We start from the raw sequence: 18,623 nt of genomic DNA, 5'->3' as shown, positions 1-18,623 counted from the left end.
AGTGAAAGAACCATGATATCTTGGTCCCTGTCCATGGTCCAGCAGAAGTAAACTGGAGCTCAGCACATTTTTTTCTAGGAACAATCACAGAAGTCTGAATAGGGCCAGTGGGCCATAAGGGAAGCATCAGTTAATTTTACAGTGGAAAAGTATGAGGAAAGGGTTGTGGCTGCAGACTGAGCTAAGGAAATTGACAATGAGTAAGAGTGGGGTAGGAGGACAGAGTTACAACACAGGAACTGCTGCAGGCAGAGGGAACAGCATGATCCAGTGCAGGAAGCAAAGAAGTACTCAGTAAGATAGCAGACAACATAGAATAGAGTTGGGGTGGGTAGAAAGCTATGACTCAGTCATAAAACCGACTATAGAAGTAAAAATTCAAAGCAGGAAGTGGCATAACTGAATATAAAATGAAGATAGGAATGAGGTAGTATATTACTATACGCCATTGAGGTTCTATACTTGCTAGAAGTAAATCAATATGTTTTCATACCTCAACAGCAACAGAAGCATTAGATAAAAGCTAGTGGCTTAAAAATATGAGATAAAAACCAATAATTTAAAAACAAAAGTTCAGTTATTTCTGTTACAATGAAGAGAGACATCTAAAACAATATGAAACAGATTAGAAACTTATTTTATTGGCAATAGTGAACCATTCTTAAAGGATCCTACCTTCTTAGCATCAATCACACCCATCTATTTCCAGTATGGCACTGTTCCATAATCATTCTTAAAATAGTAAGCTTAACCAGGTGCCAGCAGCTTATGTTTATAATCCTACCTAATCAGGAGGCTGAGATCTGAAGATTGAGGATTAAAGCCAGCTTGAGTAGGAAAGTCATAGGACTTTTATCTCCAATTAATCATGAAAAACCCAGAAGCGGAGCTGTGCCTCAAGTGGTAGAGCACTAACCTTGAGTTAAAAACAAAAACAAACAACAAAAAAAAAAAACTCAGGGACAGTGCCCAGGCTTTCAATTTGAGCCCCAGGACTGATATTAAAAATAAACAACAATTAAAAAAAAAACCTAGCAGGCTTTTCCACTTGTTCCACACATACCATTATCAAACAGGCCTTATCTTATTTACTATCCACTGCTACTTGGCAATATATTCATACTTTAGAAGTACAGAGAACAGTATGGTTCATGCCTCAAATATGCTAGCAACAGAGTTGTCTTATAGCAATCTAAGATATAACATCCATACTTCAGTAACATAAGCCAAAAACAACAATAATAAACCAAAGAGGTAGGAGTACGGGGAATCAGTGCTTAAATCATATGGCATTTCAGTGTGGGTGATGCTAGAGCTTGCCCCAAATGTCTAGAAAGGCTCAACTATGACAGGCCTCGTCCTCAGCTCTGCTACTGGGAGGGAGAAGAAACTAAGAGGTGGGGTCTAGTGGGAGATCTTCTGGTAATTGGGAGTGGTAATTGAAGGGGATTGTGGAACTCTAGCCTTCCACTTCCTGGCCATGAATAGTTTGGCTTTAGTATATGCTCCTGCATGTTATGCCATTTTGACACAAGCCTAAAAGCCATGGGGTCAACTAATAACAACTAACATCTCCAAAATTGTGAGCCAAAATGAATCTTTTATGGGTAAGCTGATTAACTCAACTCTTTGTTACAGTGACAGAAAGCTGACTAACATACTTGGTGATGAAGGGTTATATAACAATGTATAAAAATGATTAAGATAGCGAGGCTACAAGGAGTTACACCTCTAATCCTAACTACTAATCTGAAGGGTCATAGTTTGTAGCCAAATTGGGCAGAAAAAGACTGAGCTAGAGTCCATCTCCAAAATAACCAGCAAAAAGCAGACTCAAGTTGCAGAGCAGCAGTCTGATAAGCTTGAGGCCAAGTTCAAACCTCAATACCACTGAAAAGGAGAAAAAGAAAGGATATTCTCACAGAAGAAAAAACATTTGATTCTCTCATCCTCCCTTCCCTCTTCCTCCTTCCTCCTCCTTCCTCCTCCTCCCCTAGGTGCTATCCCTCTGCTCTTCAGCTCAAGGCAAGCACTCTATCACTTGAGTCACAGTACCACTTCTGGCTTTCTGGTGATTAATTGGAGATAAGAATCTCACAGACTTTCCTGTCAGGCTGGCTTTGAGCCTTGATCTTCAGATCCCAGCCTCCTGAGTAAGTAGGATTACAGGCATGAGCCACCAGCACCTGCCCCTTTTCCAGTTTTAAATGAGGCAACATAAACTTATTCTAACAATCTATGTAGCTTAATATCAGATGTTAGCCTTTCATTATTATTTCCCACTGTACTTTCCCTTATAAGTATATATGTTTTTATAATATGCAAAGTCAAGTCAAAAAATTTCAGAATACTTTATTGATCTCTGAAAAAGCAGAGTAAGGGATTTTATGAAACAGATTGACATTACTTCCTGAAATTTTGATGGGAAAATTTTTATTTTCCAGGATTAGGGTCTTCCAGTCCTAATGCGAGACAATAAATAGACAAAATAGAAAGCCATAAAGCTGGAAAATGGAAAACCTGGTATACAGTTAGTTCCAATTTAAAATAGGTAACTTAAAATAGTAAGTGGTGGCTGGGGACCTGCCTCTACAATATGTATCTTCTTGTCCCCAGTCTCTTCCATTCTCTCTGCTTCAGCCCAACATAAGGTAAGCAGCCTCCTTTGTCCAATGCCCTTGCCACCATGATGCCTCACAACAGAGCCCTTGCAATGTAACCACCTGACTATGAATTGAAACCTCTGAAACCATATGCCAACACAGATGAGTCCTCTTTTAGACTGACTTACTAAGGTATTTTACCAGGGTGACAAAAGGTGATTAACACAGCTCCAGTTCTCACCAAAATGGCACTGAAATTGTTAGCCATGACTAATTACTGTGAATTAAGAAGATACTTGCCTCTACTGTACCTTTCATAGTAAAGAAGTTTTCTCATGCTGATTTTACTTTTTCCTACTATATTAAAAGGCTGGAAGAGGTCAGAAAGTTTACAATATAAACATACAAGCAATTCTTACAAGCTCTTTTTTTTTCCTAGCATGACCTTTCAAAAGTAGCCTGAGAACAAATAGTACAATGAAATAAAATGTGGAGGAACTATGGATATTGTCCAAATTATGCTTCTTCCTGTTACTTAAGGTAACAGGAAATGGCCAGAAACCTCACAGGCTCAATATAATAACTTTTTTACGGTTTTCCATGAACAAGGTATGTTCTAAAAAAGCCCAGAGCAACCCAAGGTACAACTTAAAATGTCAGTGCCAACTTTTTATTCATCCTTTGAAGTTAAATGCATAAACTTAAAAAGTAAGTAAGTAGCTAGGCGCTGGTGGCTCACACCTATAATCCTAACTACTAAGGAGGCTGAGACCTGAGGATTATGGTTCAAAGCCAGCACAGGCAGGAAAGTCCATGAGACTCATCTCCAATAAACTACCAGAAAACCAGAAGTGGTGCTGTGGCCCAGAGTTCAAGCTCCATCACCACCACCAACAACAACAAAAAATAAGTAAAAGTGGCTCACACTTGTAATCTTAGCTACTCAGAAGGCTAAGATCTGAGGATTGCAGTTCAAATCCAGCCCATGCAGGAAAGGCCATGAGACTCTTACCTCCAAGTAACCACCAAAAAGCCAAAAACAGAGCTGTGGTTCAAGAAGTAGAGTGCTAGCTAGCCTTGAGCACAAAAGCTCAGGCATAGTACCCAGGCCCTTAGTTCAAGCTCCAGGAGACACACACACACCCAAATATAAGGAGCCGAAACACACACACAGACACACACACACACACACACACACACACACACACACACACACACCAAATATAAGGAGCTCAAATACACACATACACAGACACACACAGACACACCAAATATAAGGAGCCCAAAGAAAACTTTTCAGAAAATAAATTACTAACTAAAATCAAGATGAGCTAAAGGTGGCTGCCAAGAGACTACCATAATAATTTACCAGGAAAGAAACAGGAACCTAAAACAGATGAAACCTGCCATTCCAGGGCTGGAAAGAACAAGGTGTATGGGCCAGATTACCTTCTGGAGCTAGAAAGGAGAAGAGTCAGAGAGAAAAAGCATAGTTAGAGGTTTGGCATTAAACTGGGTCACATCAGATAGAGTGGATTTCAATCTGTTGGTGATAGGGAGTCAGTGGCTATTTGTGGAGTGATTAAGATTTGTTTTAGACTTACCCACAGCTTTGATGTATCATTTCCCATTGCCACTGTAATGTAATTAGCACAGGTTTGAGGGCTTAAAAGTCATTTTCACTTAGTCAAAACAAAAGTGTTCACAGGACCACACTCTCTGGTCTGCAGAGGATAGTCTTTTTGTGCCTCTGTCAACTCTGGTGGCTGTCAGTTTTCCTGGACATATGGCCACATCATTCCAATCTTTGCTGCCATCTTCATATCAACTTTTGCCTAATCTCTTTCTACCTCTCTAAGGATACTTGTTATGATTTTGATAAAAAAAACTGTATAACTTGCAGTGATCTCTTTTCAAAATTTTTAAATCACAAAAATCTCATTTAACAAATACAATAATACCTATAAATTCCAGAGATTAGAACATAAGCTTATGTCTAGGGCAGTTTTCCAGCATACCTATTGATATACAATGTGAAGACAATATACAATTCAGACAGATGAAAACAGAAGATGAGTTGCCATGTCAGGACCAGAGGATTTACAAGGTATGTGGATCAGATTACCTAGCATGGCTAGAAAGGAGAGCAAGGCAGCATCATACTTGTGGGGTCAAAAGAAAGGGGTGAATATCATGGCAGGAAACAGGGAGAAAGAAAAGATTAGGCAATGAGATTTGTAGGAGGGAAGGAATGAAAGGAGCATATACTAATTTCTAGTTTTTATAGTGTCTAGTGGCCTAACTATAGGAGACAACAAGTATGATAGTCTATCTATCACAGAGCATAGAATTTGAGGTACTCTAGACTATATGGAAATTTTCAGTAAATAGGAAGGAATAGGGGAAACATTAACTTATAAATAGAAAGTCTATGGATATCTCTTATCAAGTAACCAGTCTTCAATTCTACCATTTAGCTCTGAAAATGTGTCTTGGAATTTTACTTGCTCAAACACCGGAGCCTGGAGCGTATGCTAGAATCATTGCTTGACAGGGATGCAAAGCTGGAAGTTTAACCAAGGGAATGGATAACAAAATCAATTATATAAACGTATACAAAAATTCGACTAGGCTTCTGGGACCCCTGAACAAAGGTCAGAGGATATTGTCCACTAAACTGACGGAGAGAAGAGAAGAGAAACATTTCATTCTCATGAACATTGCTAGTATTCAGAGCTTTCATCTAGGATCCTGGGATCTCAAGTCAATCTTCCCTCTTAAATAAAATGCAAGTATTTTATTAGGAACAGACTAAGAATATGACTAGGGGCCATTCCTCCTTTTCTTTGAATCTCTAATTTTTAATATAAAGCAATCATACTCTAAGATTCCGCAATGGTTACAAAAAGAATGAAACTTCCCAAGACACTAATCTGACATTCTTCTTCATAATTAAATTATGGCTCCCAACTGTCTAAGATATAAATTAAATTCTTCAGTAAAATATTATCACAAGACTTAATACAAGCTGTTCCTAAATGGCACCTTGGTTTTATCTATCCTCTGTCACTACCCATTAGTATCCATAATAGTCTTGGCCCTACTTCAGCCTGAAACATTCATGACTGATCTGAAAACTTTCTTCTACCTTTACCTATATTTTTCGTTCCCTCTCATCTGTCTGGAGACCTCTTACTGACCTTTTAGAGTGCTTAAATGTTATTTTGAGATGCCATCTCTTTCTCGCTTAACTGCTTCTCCTCTGAACTGCTTTAATCAGAGTACTGATTCACTTACTTGACCAACCAGTATTTATTGCACCCAAAAGAGCCTCCTCCTCCCACCCCACTCACATTGAGTAGTTATATTCTAGTTGTGGGAGATCAATAAGCAAATGCTTATTACATGAAAGATGCCATTGGAGAGGGGAGCAGAAAAGGAAATAAGAATTTCTCTGAACAAACAAATGAAAGAATTAAGAGATTTAACACTATAAAATATCTGGGAAAGGAGATTGTAGGCAGAGGACATAATGAAGAAAGGCCTGAGAGGGCAGGCTTGGCAAGTTCAAGAATTAGTACTGAAGTCAGTGTGACTGGAGAAAGCAGGTAAGAGAGAGGCAGAGGCAGGTCTAGAAGATAGATGCCAGAGATACAAACTGTAGAGTTAACAGAGTATGGAATGCATGTGAAACACAGGACAACCTGAGGTCATCTCAGTTGTATTGTTCATGCTTTGATGTGCATATGAATCTCTTAGGGACTTGCAAACCTGAAGAGTCGTATTCCCTTAGATACAGTAAGCTCTCAGTTGAAGTCTGAATTACTGGTGCAGAGATAACAATGTGAGTACAAAGAATCTGCAAAGTACAGAAAGAGAGAAAAGGTCTGGTGACTACATTCTGAATCCAAGAAGAGTACTGAGAAAGGACCACGTTTAGGCAGAGAATAATGAAGGCCTAGTTGAGAGCAGCTATAGCTCCATGGTAGGAGCAGGTGTTTAAGTAGAGGTGTTCAAGAGGAATGACAGGACAGGAAAGTGAAATGGAATGAAGAAGTTCTTTTGTTTTGGGATTGTTTTGTTTTGGTTGGTCATAGGGCTTGAACTCTGGGCCTGGATGCTGTGCTTGAGCTCTTCAGCTCAAGGCTAGCACTCTACCACTTGAGTCACAGCACCACTAGTGGTTTATTGGAGATAAGGGTCTCATGGACTTTCCTGCCTGGGCTGGCTTTGAACCAGCCTCCTGAGTAGCTAGGATTATAGGTGTGAGCCACTGGCACTCGGCTCAAGAAGTTTTTTGTTGTTTTAAGATATGATGAGGACAAGGAATAACCAATTACCAAGGAGAGAAGGAGCAGCATGATGATCTTTATGCAAATGAAAGGGCCTGGGAGCTCCGATATAAAAGAAAGAGTTGGCAGCTCCAGTTAGGGACATTAACTTCCTCCATTGTAGGTTGCAAGTATGTTGATGGCTTTGGTAGTAGAGGTGAGGGATTTCTCAATGATATAAACAGTGTTTTAATATAGAGTAGAATGAAGCAACTTTAGGTGAGAGTAGAAATATGAGATAAGCATGTCGAGATAACAGATTAGGAAAGTGTAAAAGGATTTCTGGGGGGTGGGGGAAACACCAGGAAAGCTATGGATTTAAAGCAAAAGACCATCAACATGAACCTGCACTTGTTACTTGGGAACTGAAATGGGGAAATGGGAGAAAAATTGTTTGGACTTTGGTCAGCCAACTACAACCTAGGAAGAGACAGGCAGTAATATTACCGTATGATTTTCCAGGCAATCTAAGCCTGATCAGGAAGGAGGTGAGAACACAGGGACAAGGGACAAATGGAGTAGATGCTTTGGTGTAATAAGAAATATGTCAGATACAGGTTTCAGAGAGAAGTGGAGTCAAAAGAAAACAGACAGTGGTTTGTGAAATTTATGAAACAGGCTGTGGAGGAGACAGTTAACAAGAAAGCAAACCTCAGATTCAAGTGGGAGTAAACGGCAGTGATGCACTGAGAACCATATATCACTGTCTCATGTTTAGGGCTCTCTTAAGACTACCAACAAACCTACTGATTTCAGGGACTGGATCTTTCTTTTGGACGTGGTAAGGAGTGGGATTACTAGGGTTTGAACTCAGGGCTTTATGCTTGCTGGACAGGAGCTCTACCACTAGAGCTATGCCCCAGTCCTTTTTGCTTTAGTTATCTTTCAGACTGTGTTGCACTTTTGCCCAGGGCCAGCCTCAGACAATAATTTTTCTAACTTTTGATGCCCACAGAGCTGGAATTACAGGCACATACCACCACATCCAGCCTGGATATTTTCATATATTGGTATGCCTGGATCTTTCATATATTGGAATCTCTATGCCTAACAAATCAATTGGCATGTAAGAAGCACTTACTATGTTTGGGTAACAAAATCTAAGTCTCAAGACTTAGTATAGTATAAAATGTACATGGTATTCTAATAAATACTACTGGAGACACTAGTCAACTAAAAACATTTCTTTAAAAATCCAGAAAATCAACCCCAAACTTAAAATAATAAATAACATCCATCCACATGTACCTATAACACAAACAGCATGAGTAAGCTGTTGTATTTTTTTTTTAATTCTGTAATCCTAAAAACAGATTAGGAGCCTCTTCTACTTTCACATCTTCCATAATGTTGTAACATAGACTGCAAATAGAGGATATTTAGTTATGGTAACAGTCTCTATTATAAAATCTGTTATACATGCAGTATCAACCAAATAACCTGTTTTGTGCTAAGAAATAGGAAAAAATTTAACTTAGTAAAATGTCTCTGCCCTCAGGAACACACAGAGTTATTCTGGGAGATAAGAATGACCAAATAAAGAGACAGGAGGGAAGTAAGCAATCAATACATGGGTGACTGAGGTCATAATACACTTCAGAGTTCTTATCAAAATACTACCTTCAAATCCTGTATCTTCTGTATATAAAATTTTATGGTGTGGATGTTATTACTTTTTATTAACTATTGTCTGTTGTATTTGCTGAATTTTTATTTGACATGTTACTGTCTTCCAAATACAACCAAATTTATTACATTACCACCTTCTGTTTTCAAAGTTTTGACTTAAAAAATAAATGATTTAACAATGACCTGCCCTTTCAACTGTTGAAAAACACTAAAACTTACTTCAGTCTCATTATATAACCATCTATTGGTTTTCTTCAGTCTACAGTATTAGGTTTTATGCATTATTCATGAACATCAACCAAAATAGCATTAAGAAAATGTAGCAAGAAAGCCTTTCTTGAGCAACTTATCTCAACGTGTTTCTAAAAAAGAAAGTGAACACACTAAGAAAAACATTTTTAACTCATAATATTCACAGAGCAGAAATTTTCCATGAAATGGTTATCTTAGACTAATACTACTATGAGGAATAACAACAATATTTAACTGGTAATAAACACTTAAAAATAATTTCCTAGAGCTGGGTGACAGTGGCTCACACCTGTAATCCTAGCTACTCAGGAGACTGAGATCTGAGGACTGAAGTTCTAAGCCAACTTGGGTAAAAAAAAGTCCATGAGATTCTTATCTCCGATTTACCAAAAAGCCAGGAGTGGAACAGTGGCTCAAGTGGTAGAGCACCAGCCTTGAGTAAAAAAAATGCTCAGGGAATCATATACCTTTAGTTTTTTCACCCTTAGATACTTTGTTCCCCAGGTCTCTCTATGCTGTTCTCATAGATCCAACTTTATTTCAAGTTCCTTGAGTACAAGTTTTATTTCTTTGACACTATCTCATCCATTCTTCCTCCTTCACAACATTTTATCCTCACCCCCCTCCATGGAAACCAAAGTAGTAAAGACAGATGCATGAGATCAGTAAGTACAACTAATCTTAGGTTCTGTACTGATTACCAATGTATCTTTAAAAAGAACAGAAATACCAGTAACATTCATTAAACCTCCTGTGCTCATCAAGCTCTTAGAGGGTGATGATCATGTGCTCAGCACTTCAGAAATGCAAATGGGTATATGATCCCTCTCATCTAAAAGAAACAAGTACAAAACAAATCTATAAAAGAAGTATATAAACTGAAGGAAGAAAGTAACAGATTAACTTTTTTAATTTTTAAGAATATCTTTATTATCTTGGGCCGGGAAAGTGGCTCAGTGGTAGAGTGCTTGCCTCGTATGTCTGAGGCCCTGGGTTCAATTCCTCAGCACCACATAAACAGAAAAAGATGGAAGTGGTGCTGTGGCTCAAGTGGTAGAGCGCTAGCCTTGAGCTGAAGAGCTGATAGACAGCACCCAGGCCCAGAGTTCAAGCCCCACAACTGACAAAAAAAAATAATATTTTTATTATCTTTAAGTAGTTCCTATTCGTTTTTTCTTTTACAGATTTAGAGTTGAAATCAAGGTCTTACTGTTTCCAGGCAAGTACTCTACCATTTGAGCCATCACCCAGTTCAATTTTTTTTGTATTTTTTTATTGTGAAAATACTGTACAGAGGGGTTACAGTTACATGAGTAAGGTAATGAGTACATTTCCTATTGAGTGTTGTTACCTCCTCCTTTTTCTCCTACCATCCCTTCCCTCCCTACCTCCCTACTTCTACCCCTACCCCAATTTATAAAGTTCATTTTCAACATGGTGTCTTGTACATCTCATTGTTACAATGGGTCAACCTATATCCTTATTTCAGCATTTTAACAGATTAATTTTGCCTAGAAGAGCAATACAGAATATCAAGAGAGAGTCGATAATTGAAAAATTTGTGAGAACTTTGGCAGAATAAAGGTAAATTAAATAAAAAATATAGTGCCAGGAACTGGTGGCTCATGCCTGTAATTCTAGCTGCTCAGGATGCTGAGACCTAAGGATCACAGTTCAAAGTCAGCCCAAGTAGAAAAGGCCCCATGAAACTCTTATCTTCAATTATCTACTCAAAAACCAGAAGTAGGACTGTGGCTCAAAGTGGTAGAGCAATAAAAGCTCAGGGACACAGCTCTCAGGTCCTGCACTAAAACCCCACAACTGAAAAAAACAAACAAATAAGTGAATAAAATAAAACGGAGTAGGTAGAAAATATAAAATCATTCTTTTTCCATGTAGTATTTCTATAACTTTGCTAACAGGGTGAATTTTCCCCACAAACTAGGGTTTGATAACTCATTAAATTTTTTGCTTCAATAATGCTTGTTTAGCCCTTTATCCAAAAGTGTTCACCTTAACTGTATTTGAAATTTTACTTTGTATAATAACCATTTCATTCCACACATTTACGCAACACCCAATCAAGACAAAAGGTGATATTCATTAGTTTTATCTCCTTTCAAATAAGTTTACCTGTGAAGTTCACCCAAATTCTGAGCAAGAAAGATGTCTACTTTGTGGAATTTTATGAAATCTTTATAGACACTAAACACATTTTCTCCAGAGATCCCTCAGGGATAGAAAAATTATTACACTGCTAGATCTACACCAAGGATTGTCTGGCCCACCATCTCAGTAGATTTCCACTGATCTTGCTTATCTGAAAAAGCTGAAGAGGACATGATAAAGGGAAACAGGAAATCACGTAGGCTTCCATAGGAAATCCCTAGATGCGATTTCCATCCTGGCTATCTTAAAGGAAGTGACATAACCTAGCGAAAATAACTTTAAAATGCTTAAAAGAATAATCCTTTTTGTTTTAGCCATTTTTTTAAATTTTTATTTTATTGTAAAGATGCTATACATATATAGTGTCTTGTGGGTGTCCTTGTTTCAGCATTTTGTAATAAAGGAATAATCTTTAAGAATATTTTTCTCATCTTGATATTAGGATAGGCTTTATTTTAAATGTTTTTATGATTTAGGAATTAAAATTCAGCCTTAAATAAGACATAGGTTTTTAGACTGGAACTTGCTCTTATTTAGCTTTGTATTCAACTATCCAATGCATGACTGCACTTGAGCCCTGGATGAAAAGTACTGTGGCCATGGTACAGCAAGTGGGGGAAAGGTGATGAGATAAATGTAAAAAGGTGACCAGATAGGTGCGAAGAGACCAACAGGGTCTGGGTTGAATCCGTTTACTTAACCATTTAGCAGAAAAGCACTTGCCTAATAAGATTAAGTCCCTGAGGAGTTCAAGCCTCAAAACCAAAATATGACTGACTAGCAGAAAGGTGATTAGAGTTGCTAATGACTACCAAAAGAATGGTTAACTGTGGTTCAACTTTACTGGATCAAAACTTTTCACATGTATTTAAAAAAGAGTAAGCTAGAGTATGAAGGAAAAGATTTTTAAGAGAAGTTCTTCAATGAAAAGTTGGTACATAATAGTTATAATGCTACTTTTGGGAGGTGTGGAGGGAGGCATGCAGTACTGTTGCTTGAACTCGGGACCTAGAGCTCTGGCTAGCCTTTTCACTCATAACTTTTCACAGGAACCTAACTTCAACCACACTTCCAGTTAGAAACTTACATTTTAAAAAAGTATATGTGTATGTGTATGTGAATGCTTTAAAATAACATGTGGAGGTGAACATATCAGGGCATTAAAAACTTCTGAAGAGGACTGGAAGCATGGCTCAAGTGGTAAAGTATTAGCCAAGTAAGCAAGGCCAACCAAGTGTGAAACCCTGAATTCAAACCCAATAAAATCCCAATTCAACTTCCCCCCACAAAAACCAAACCAAACCAAACCAAACAAAAACCCTCAAAACTCTGCCAGGCACATGCTTATAATTCCACACTTAAGAGGCAAGAAGTTCATAAGTTCAAGACTAGTCAGGGCTACACAGTGAGACCCTAGCTCAAAAAAAAAAAAAGATTCCTTAGCAGTTCCACCTACATCTCCCAATTTTTAGTACTGTGTACTCCCAGGCACTATCCTAAGCACTATGAACTCATTTATTCCTCATGCAACCTATTGCTAAAATGAGTAATTATCCTATTTCTAAATCTGCAGAAATTAAGCATCAAAGAGGGAATGTGCCCAGGTCATACAGCTCTGTGTCAGGTTTGGAAGTCCATGTTCATTAAGGATGTTACCTTGTCCTTTAACACACATTTCTGAGACAAAGTTACACACTTCCTTTTATCTGATCCACTTATACCCTGTCTCACCTTTACTTAGACACTAAACATACTGAGCTGTAAGCAAGTGTTATTCATCAGTATCCTTCACTTTAAGACCTACTGAAGACAGAAACTATCCACACTTCTCTTTCCTTAGAACAGATACTAGCACCTGACACCAGAAGGTAGCTAATAAATGGTTACTAAGTGAAGACATAAACCAAATGTGTGCAGTTTTAGCAGTATTCTAATCCTAGAACAGATTACACACTCAAAATAGGCAGAATCAGTGAATTTTTCATCCCAAATCTCCAAACTCCAGTCTTGACAGATACAAACACAAAGACAAAGACAAACATACACACACCTACCTTCCTTGGGGGGAGCTTTACTGAAACTTCTGTTTATTGTGAGAAACTCTAAGACATTCAGATTGTGTTCTACATCCTCAATAATACAGAAAGAAGGATTCTAGAGTTACCTGACAGCGCATCATAGAACTCGTCCTCACTAAGGATGCTGGGAGGTGGGGAGCCTTCAACCAGAGATTGCTCTAATTCATGATGCTCAGTGGCTAGAGTTTCCAGTGCTTCTGACAAAATTTTGTTTTTTTCTTGCTCCTGTTCCAATTTTAAATTCCTCACCTAGAAGAAAAGACATATTCCAAAGTTCAGAATGACAGGAGATACAAACTTAAGAGAATGTAAAAGTTACCAGCTTTTGATCTAATTCTACTGTAGCATCAGAAATGAAAACTGGTGTTAAATACACATGATCAAATAAGCAAAATTGCCAAGCTAATTTTGTTCTTCCCACGGGGCCTATTCTCACAACAGCTTAGCTATAATGAAGACAGATTAGATTAAAAACTACCAAACTCAGTTCAAACTATCAGGATCTTGATATAGAAAATGCGTCAGTAAATAACAAAAACATACATTGTTTAAATTCAGAGAGTATTTCTCTCCCAACACTAACCATGAAATCAAAGAACCACTTTTAGCCAACTACTTTACAAAATTAAAACCATCCTAAGTGTAAAATGTATACCAGACAAAAGCCTAAGATATAATCCCCCAGTTTACTTTCAATGCAGTTGGCATATCAAATGAAGGGAAATAAATTCCCTAAAAATAACCATAAATATTTTATAGCTTTCAAAGGTATCAGGCTTCAATTCCATATTTTATCTTAAATTTAGTACACACCAAAAAAGAAGAAAACAGGGTGATAGATCACAAGCTAAAGCTTTAAAGACACCATCTATTTCAAGCAGATGATTTTTCAAGGGTTTCTGAACCTTTACAGTTAACTAAAACCCTTTAAATTCAAGTGACCCAATCCTTATAAGATACACTGAATTTGGTATGGACAGTTTCATGTATTTTATATAATGAAATCCAGAAATAAATCTCTAGTAGCCCTTTTATCTTGTTGGATTAATAGCCAGAGAGGCACTGTATGCAGTAGTCAGATAAACTGGGAACTAGAGTGAAAATTGTGTATTCTCAGAAGTCTCTTCTCCCTTAGTTTCCCTCTTATAGTTTCTATTACCACATAATTATCTAATTTATTTTTTTAGTTATCTTTTTCTTTTCCTTTTTTTGTACGTTCTTTATTGTAAAAATACTGTACAGAGGGGTTACAGTTATATGAGCAAGGTAATGTGTACATTTCCTATTGAGCATTGTTGCCTCCTCCTTTGTTTTCCCTCTACCATCCCTTCCCTCCCATTTCCACAACTACACCCACCTGCTCCCCCCTCCAAGTTATAAAGTTCCTTTTCAACATAGTGTTTTGTACATCTCATTGTTACAATGGGTCAATCTGTAACCTTATTTAAGCATTTTGTTTTTACCCTTCCCCTCCCCGAATTAGAGAAGTGTATATACAAGATAGTGTGTGCAGCTTAATGGGCTTCTAACTTGTTTTTCCAACTTATCAGCTAAATCTATTTCTTAACTGTAAAACATATACATTAGAAAGTAGAACCATGCTGGTGAGGTTAGGGATCAGGAGCCTTACTTTTTTCATTATCTTTTTCCTTCCTTATAGACCCTAGAGGTCCCAAACCCATTGTAATTAATAGATTGAGAAGCACTATACACCTAAGTCCTACTCCTCAACTGGGTCACATCTTCCCACTCTAGGTCCTGACAGCTGCCATACTCCTTCTTAATGGCTCCTTTGTGCTGAATCTACCGCTTCACACCCTGACATTTCACTCTCATTTGCCTCTCGAAGGCCTGCTAGGATAAAGTACCTCCTTCTCCACTCAAGGCCTTTTTGTAGCCCCGATGGCCACACATTAGGCACAGTGTTCTGAAATATAACTTAAAACATAGTTTTACTGAAAGGCTTCATACACAGCACAAACAGGGTTAATTAAATCTTTATTATAATGGGAATAGCTCCAGTCCTCAGGCACCTTAGTGTTCATTATTACAATAATAAGATTGTAATTATTAGAGCTGTGATAATACAATAACAATAAATGGTAAACACTAATGAACAGAGAAGACATGAAACTAAAAACCTAAACACATATAACTTTTAGAAAACTTGAAATGCTTGCAAATATTCTTATGACAAATGGCATCTCCAGAGGAGTAAGTAGATAATGCTATGTTTTCTCCATCTTATAGGTAAAACTGTTCATTTGTCTATAAAGACAGATTAGACACAATGTCTAAAATAATCTTTTCTTTTAAATGGAAAAAAAATTTACCAGTATTCTAACTGTAGATTCCAAAAACAACACTGCAGGAAGATTAACTTCTTTCATTTCTGCCTACTCTTTCCATTCAGATTTATCTTTTTAACTTTTCAAGTATCAAAACACAAATGAGCTGTGGACATCCTATCTTTTTTTTTTTTTTTTATTTTGGGTCCGGTCGTGGGCCTGAACTCTGAGCCTGGGTGCTGCCCCTCAGCTCTTCAGCTCAAGGCTAGTGCTCTACCACTTGAGCCATAGCACCACTTCCGGCTTTTTTTTGCTTATGGGTGCTGAGGAATAGAACCCAGGGCCTCAAGCATGCAACGCAAACGCTTTACCACTGAGCCACGTTCCCAGCCCTGGACATCCTATCTTTAAATATAAAATATAAGTGAAACTAGGAAAGTGTAGGGGATTCACAGGATTGGGGGAGATAAGGGAAAATCATGAAAGGGGACATTTCTCAAGATGTAAACTGACATGTTGAACTGAAATCTCTTTGTACAACTCAAGGCATAAATCAACTGAATTATCCACTGTATCTGACAAATGTATACATTTTAATGGCTATATTTATATAACAAATTTCAGCCAAGTGGCAACTAAACTATCAAGGCTCTCAAATACTCAGCCTCCTAAACATAATCTTATTCAAAACGAACCTATCCTTTACCAATTTAAAAATCACTTTACCTATTAAAATCACTCTGTCACATTTACATCTGTTCTTACTTGTTATAGACAATGAGCAGGGTGTGAAGCAATGTGGGAAGTAAGGGAGGAAGATGCTCTAGTCTTCTTCTATTTCTAACCTTGTTTTTAATCTTTCAGTGGATCTGAGGGTACTTTTATTAGTTTCAAGTCTATGAAGATTTACTGCACTGAAAAAAACCTTACTATAAAAGCTACCCACAAAATGGCAGTTTCTCCCATTATGTAAGTGATATACCTAAGAAAGTAATATGTAACCCAGAAATGGGCTATATATTAGTAATGAGCTCTCCTCTTACTTTACAGAAGACTTTAAGAGCATACTTAACTGGTCATTACTATTGTCTAGTCAGTTAGAGGGATTGCTGGAACAATGTCATTTCAAATCTACTATAACCACAATATTCAGAAATACTTAAGAGAAATCTTGTACTTAAAAACTAGTGTGGAATTGCTAATAAAGACACTACAGAGTGCAACTCCACAAAACATTCACCTTACTTCTATACTGTTTCCAAATTTTCATTCACTACCCAGAAACTGTATTGTAACAAAAACTGTTCTTTCCATATAATATCTCTCTAATTCCAGATGGAATACTTGCTTCATTTATAATTTGTATCAACACATTCATATTGATTATGATGTCTTTAAATCTCTCAAGCAATAATTATTCTAGCTATTATTTAATAGAAATTTTCTTTACAGAACTGTAACTCCTTATGTTTATAATTATATTAGCACACTCTAGCCTAAAGCTCACAACATTGATTTGTCTGTATCATCTTAAAGATAAATTTAAGCCTTTCTAGTGGACTGGCTTCCTCAAACCACTTTCATTTTATTTCATTTTTCATGGTAGAAGGTGAAATTCACAGTAAATGTTTCCAAAGTTAATGGATATCAGGAAAAGAATACAGAGTTTTAAAAACAGTCTTATGCTAGTCTTTTTAGATGCATTTTATCTGCTCTGTCATTCTAGAAAAAAAAGTGTTAAATTATTTACCTATATGTTTCATAGGTAAAATCCCTTATGGTAAATAGAGCAGTGTAATAAATCATTTGGCAAAGATAGAACAATAAATAAATACTTGATGATTGGTATTGAGAGAATATGATGTACAATTACTAAATATAAGACAAGTGAAAATTTTGACCTTTTCTGTCAGCCTGATGTAGCTCTTTCGACTGGGCACAGTGGTCTGTTAAACAACACCAGACTTACACATTTCTTTTTTGTTCTTACATGAGTAGCTACAGTAACAAAGATCTATTAGAAACTGCAATAGTAAATCTCCAATTAAAAACTTGCCCAATTTTCTTTGTGAAGGAATATACCTAGTTGTGTGTATTCTCATTCTCAAGCTTTTCTCATACAGGTAGCTGATAAGAAACATGAATATGATCAATTACAGCTAACAAGAGCTCTTTTGCTCACACATCTGACTGTCACCCTGCCAAGGTTTGAATGTGTCCCCAAATGTCTTAATGCCCAATGCATGACAATGCTATTTAGAAGTGGTACTTTGAAGTATTAAGATTAGATGAAATCATATGGGTGGGGCCTCTGTGAGACATTTGTAGCTATATACAGGGAGGGAGACTCCAGATAACAATTTTGTTCCATTTTCTTCTGCCATGCTAGGCTCTAGCAGGAAGGTCCTCAGTAGATACTAAGCAGATGACAATGTCATGTAATTAAGACTTTCCAGTCTCCAGAATCATGAAAGACATAAATCCTTACCCAGTCTATGATATTGAGAAAAATAGCCTAAGAAGGGAATGCCTACATAAAATGCAAGCAGTCATCATCATTTCTAAATCCACACGCAAGCCTGATCACATGCTCACTTCTCAGGGCCAAGGCTATTCTATTTTGATTCTATACCTAAGGTATGATGAAGTGGGAAGACATCCTCAAAACAGTATAGTACAAATTTATTTGTTTTGCATTTTATTTTTATTTTGGGGGGGGAGGTCCGGTCGTGGGGCCTGAACTCTGGGCCTGGGCACTGTCCCTCAGCTCTTCAGCTCAAGGCTAATGCTCTACCACTTGAGCCACAGCGCCACTTCCGGTTTTTTTCTTTTTGCTTATGTGGTGCTGAGGAATCAAATCCAGAGCCTCATGCATGCAAGGCAAGTGCTCTACCACTGAGCCACCTTCCCAGCCCCAGTTTTTACTTTCTTGCTATTGTTTCTAATGTATTTATAAGGTACCTGATTTTTTTTGTTGCTTTGTATGTCCCTCCCCCACAGTATAACCTGTGCTTTCACTGTATTTGATGTCGGTATAATTTGTGGAGGGGAAGGGGAAAAACAAGTCGTTTACAGGTGGATCCGTTGTAACAATGAAAAGTACAAGTTGTCATGTCGAAAACGAATTTTACAACTTTGGTGGTGAGGGGCGGGGAGGATTGGGGGGGCGGGGGAGGCTGGGAAGGGATGGGAAGGGGAAACAAAGGAGGAGGCTACAATGCTTGATAAGAAATGTACTCATTATCTTGCCCATGTAATTGTAACTCCTCTGTA

General features: G+C 37.6%; 1 protein-coding gene across 2 annotated transcripts in view; it reads right to left on the bottom strand.

Annotated features, from left to right (window-relative positions):
* Osbpl1a (oxysterol binding protein-like 1A) overlaps positions 1 to 18,623 on the bottom strand; it is a 177,167-nt gene that overhangs the window by 63,762 nt on the left and 94,782 nt on the right. For both annotated transcript variants that reach the window (XM_013014929.1, XM_013014931.1), the window contains one exon: positions 13,149 to 13,311. In XM_013014929.1, the coding sequence (XP_012870383.1) occupies positions 13,149 to 13,311 (163 nt within the window). The remainder of the gene's footprint in view (positions 1 to 13,148; positions 13,312 to 18,623) is intronic.

The sequence above is a fragment of the Dipodomys ordii genome, unplaced genomic scaffold (assembly GCF_000151885.1).
Source record: "Dipodomys ordii isolate 6190 unplaced genomic scaffold, Dord_2.0 Scaffold25, whole genome shotgun sequence".
NCBI classification, from domain to species: Eukaryota; Metazoa; Chordata; class Mammalia; order Rodentia; family Heteromyidae; genus Dipodomys; species Dipodomys ordii.
The sequence above is the reverse complement of the archived record's forward strand: the minus strand, read 5'-3'. Positions and strand labels throughout refer to the sequence as shown.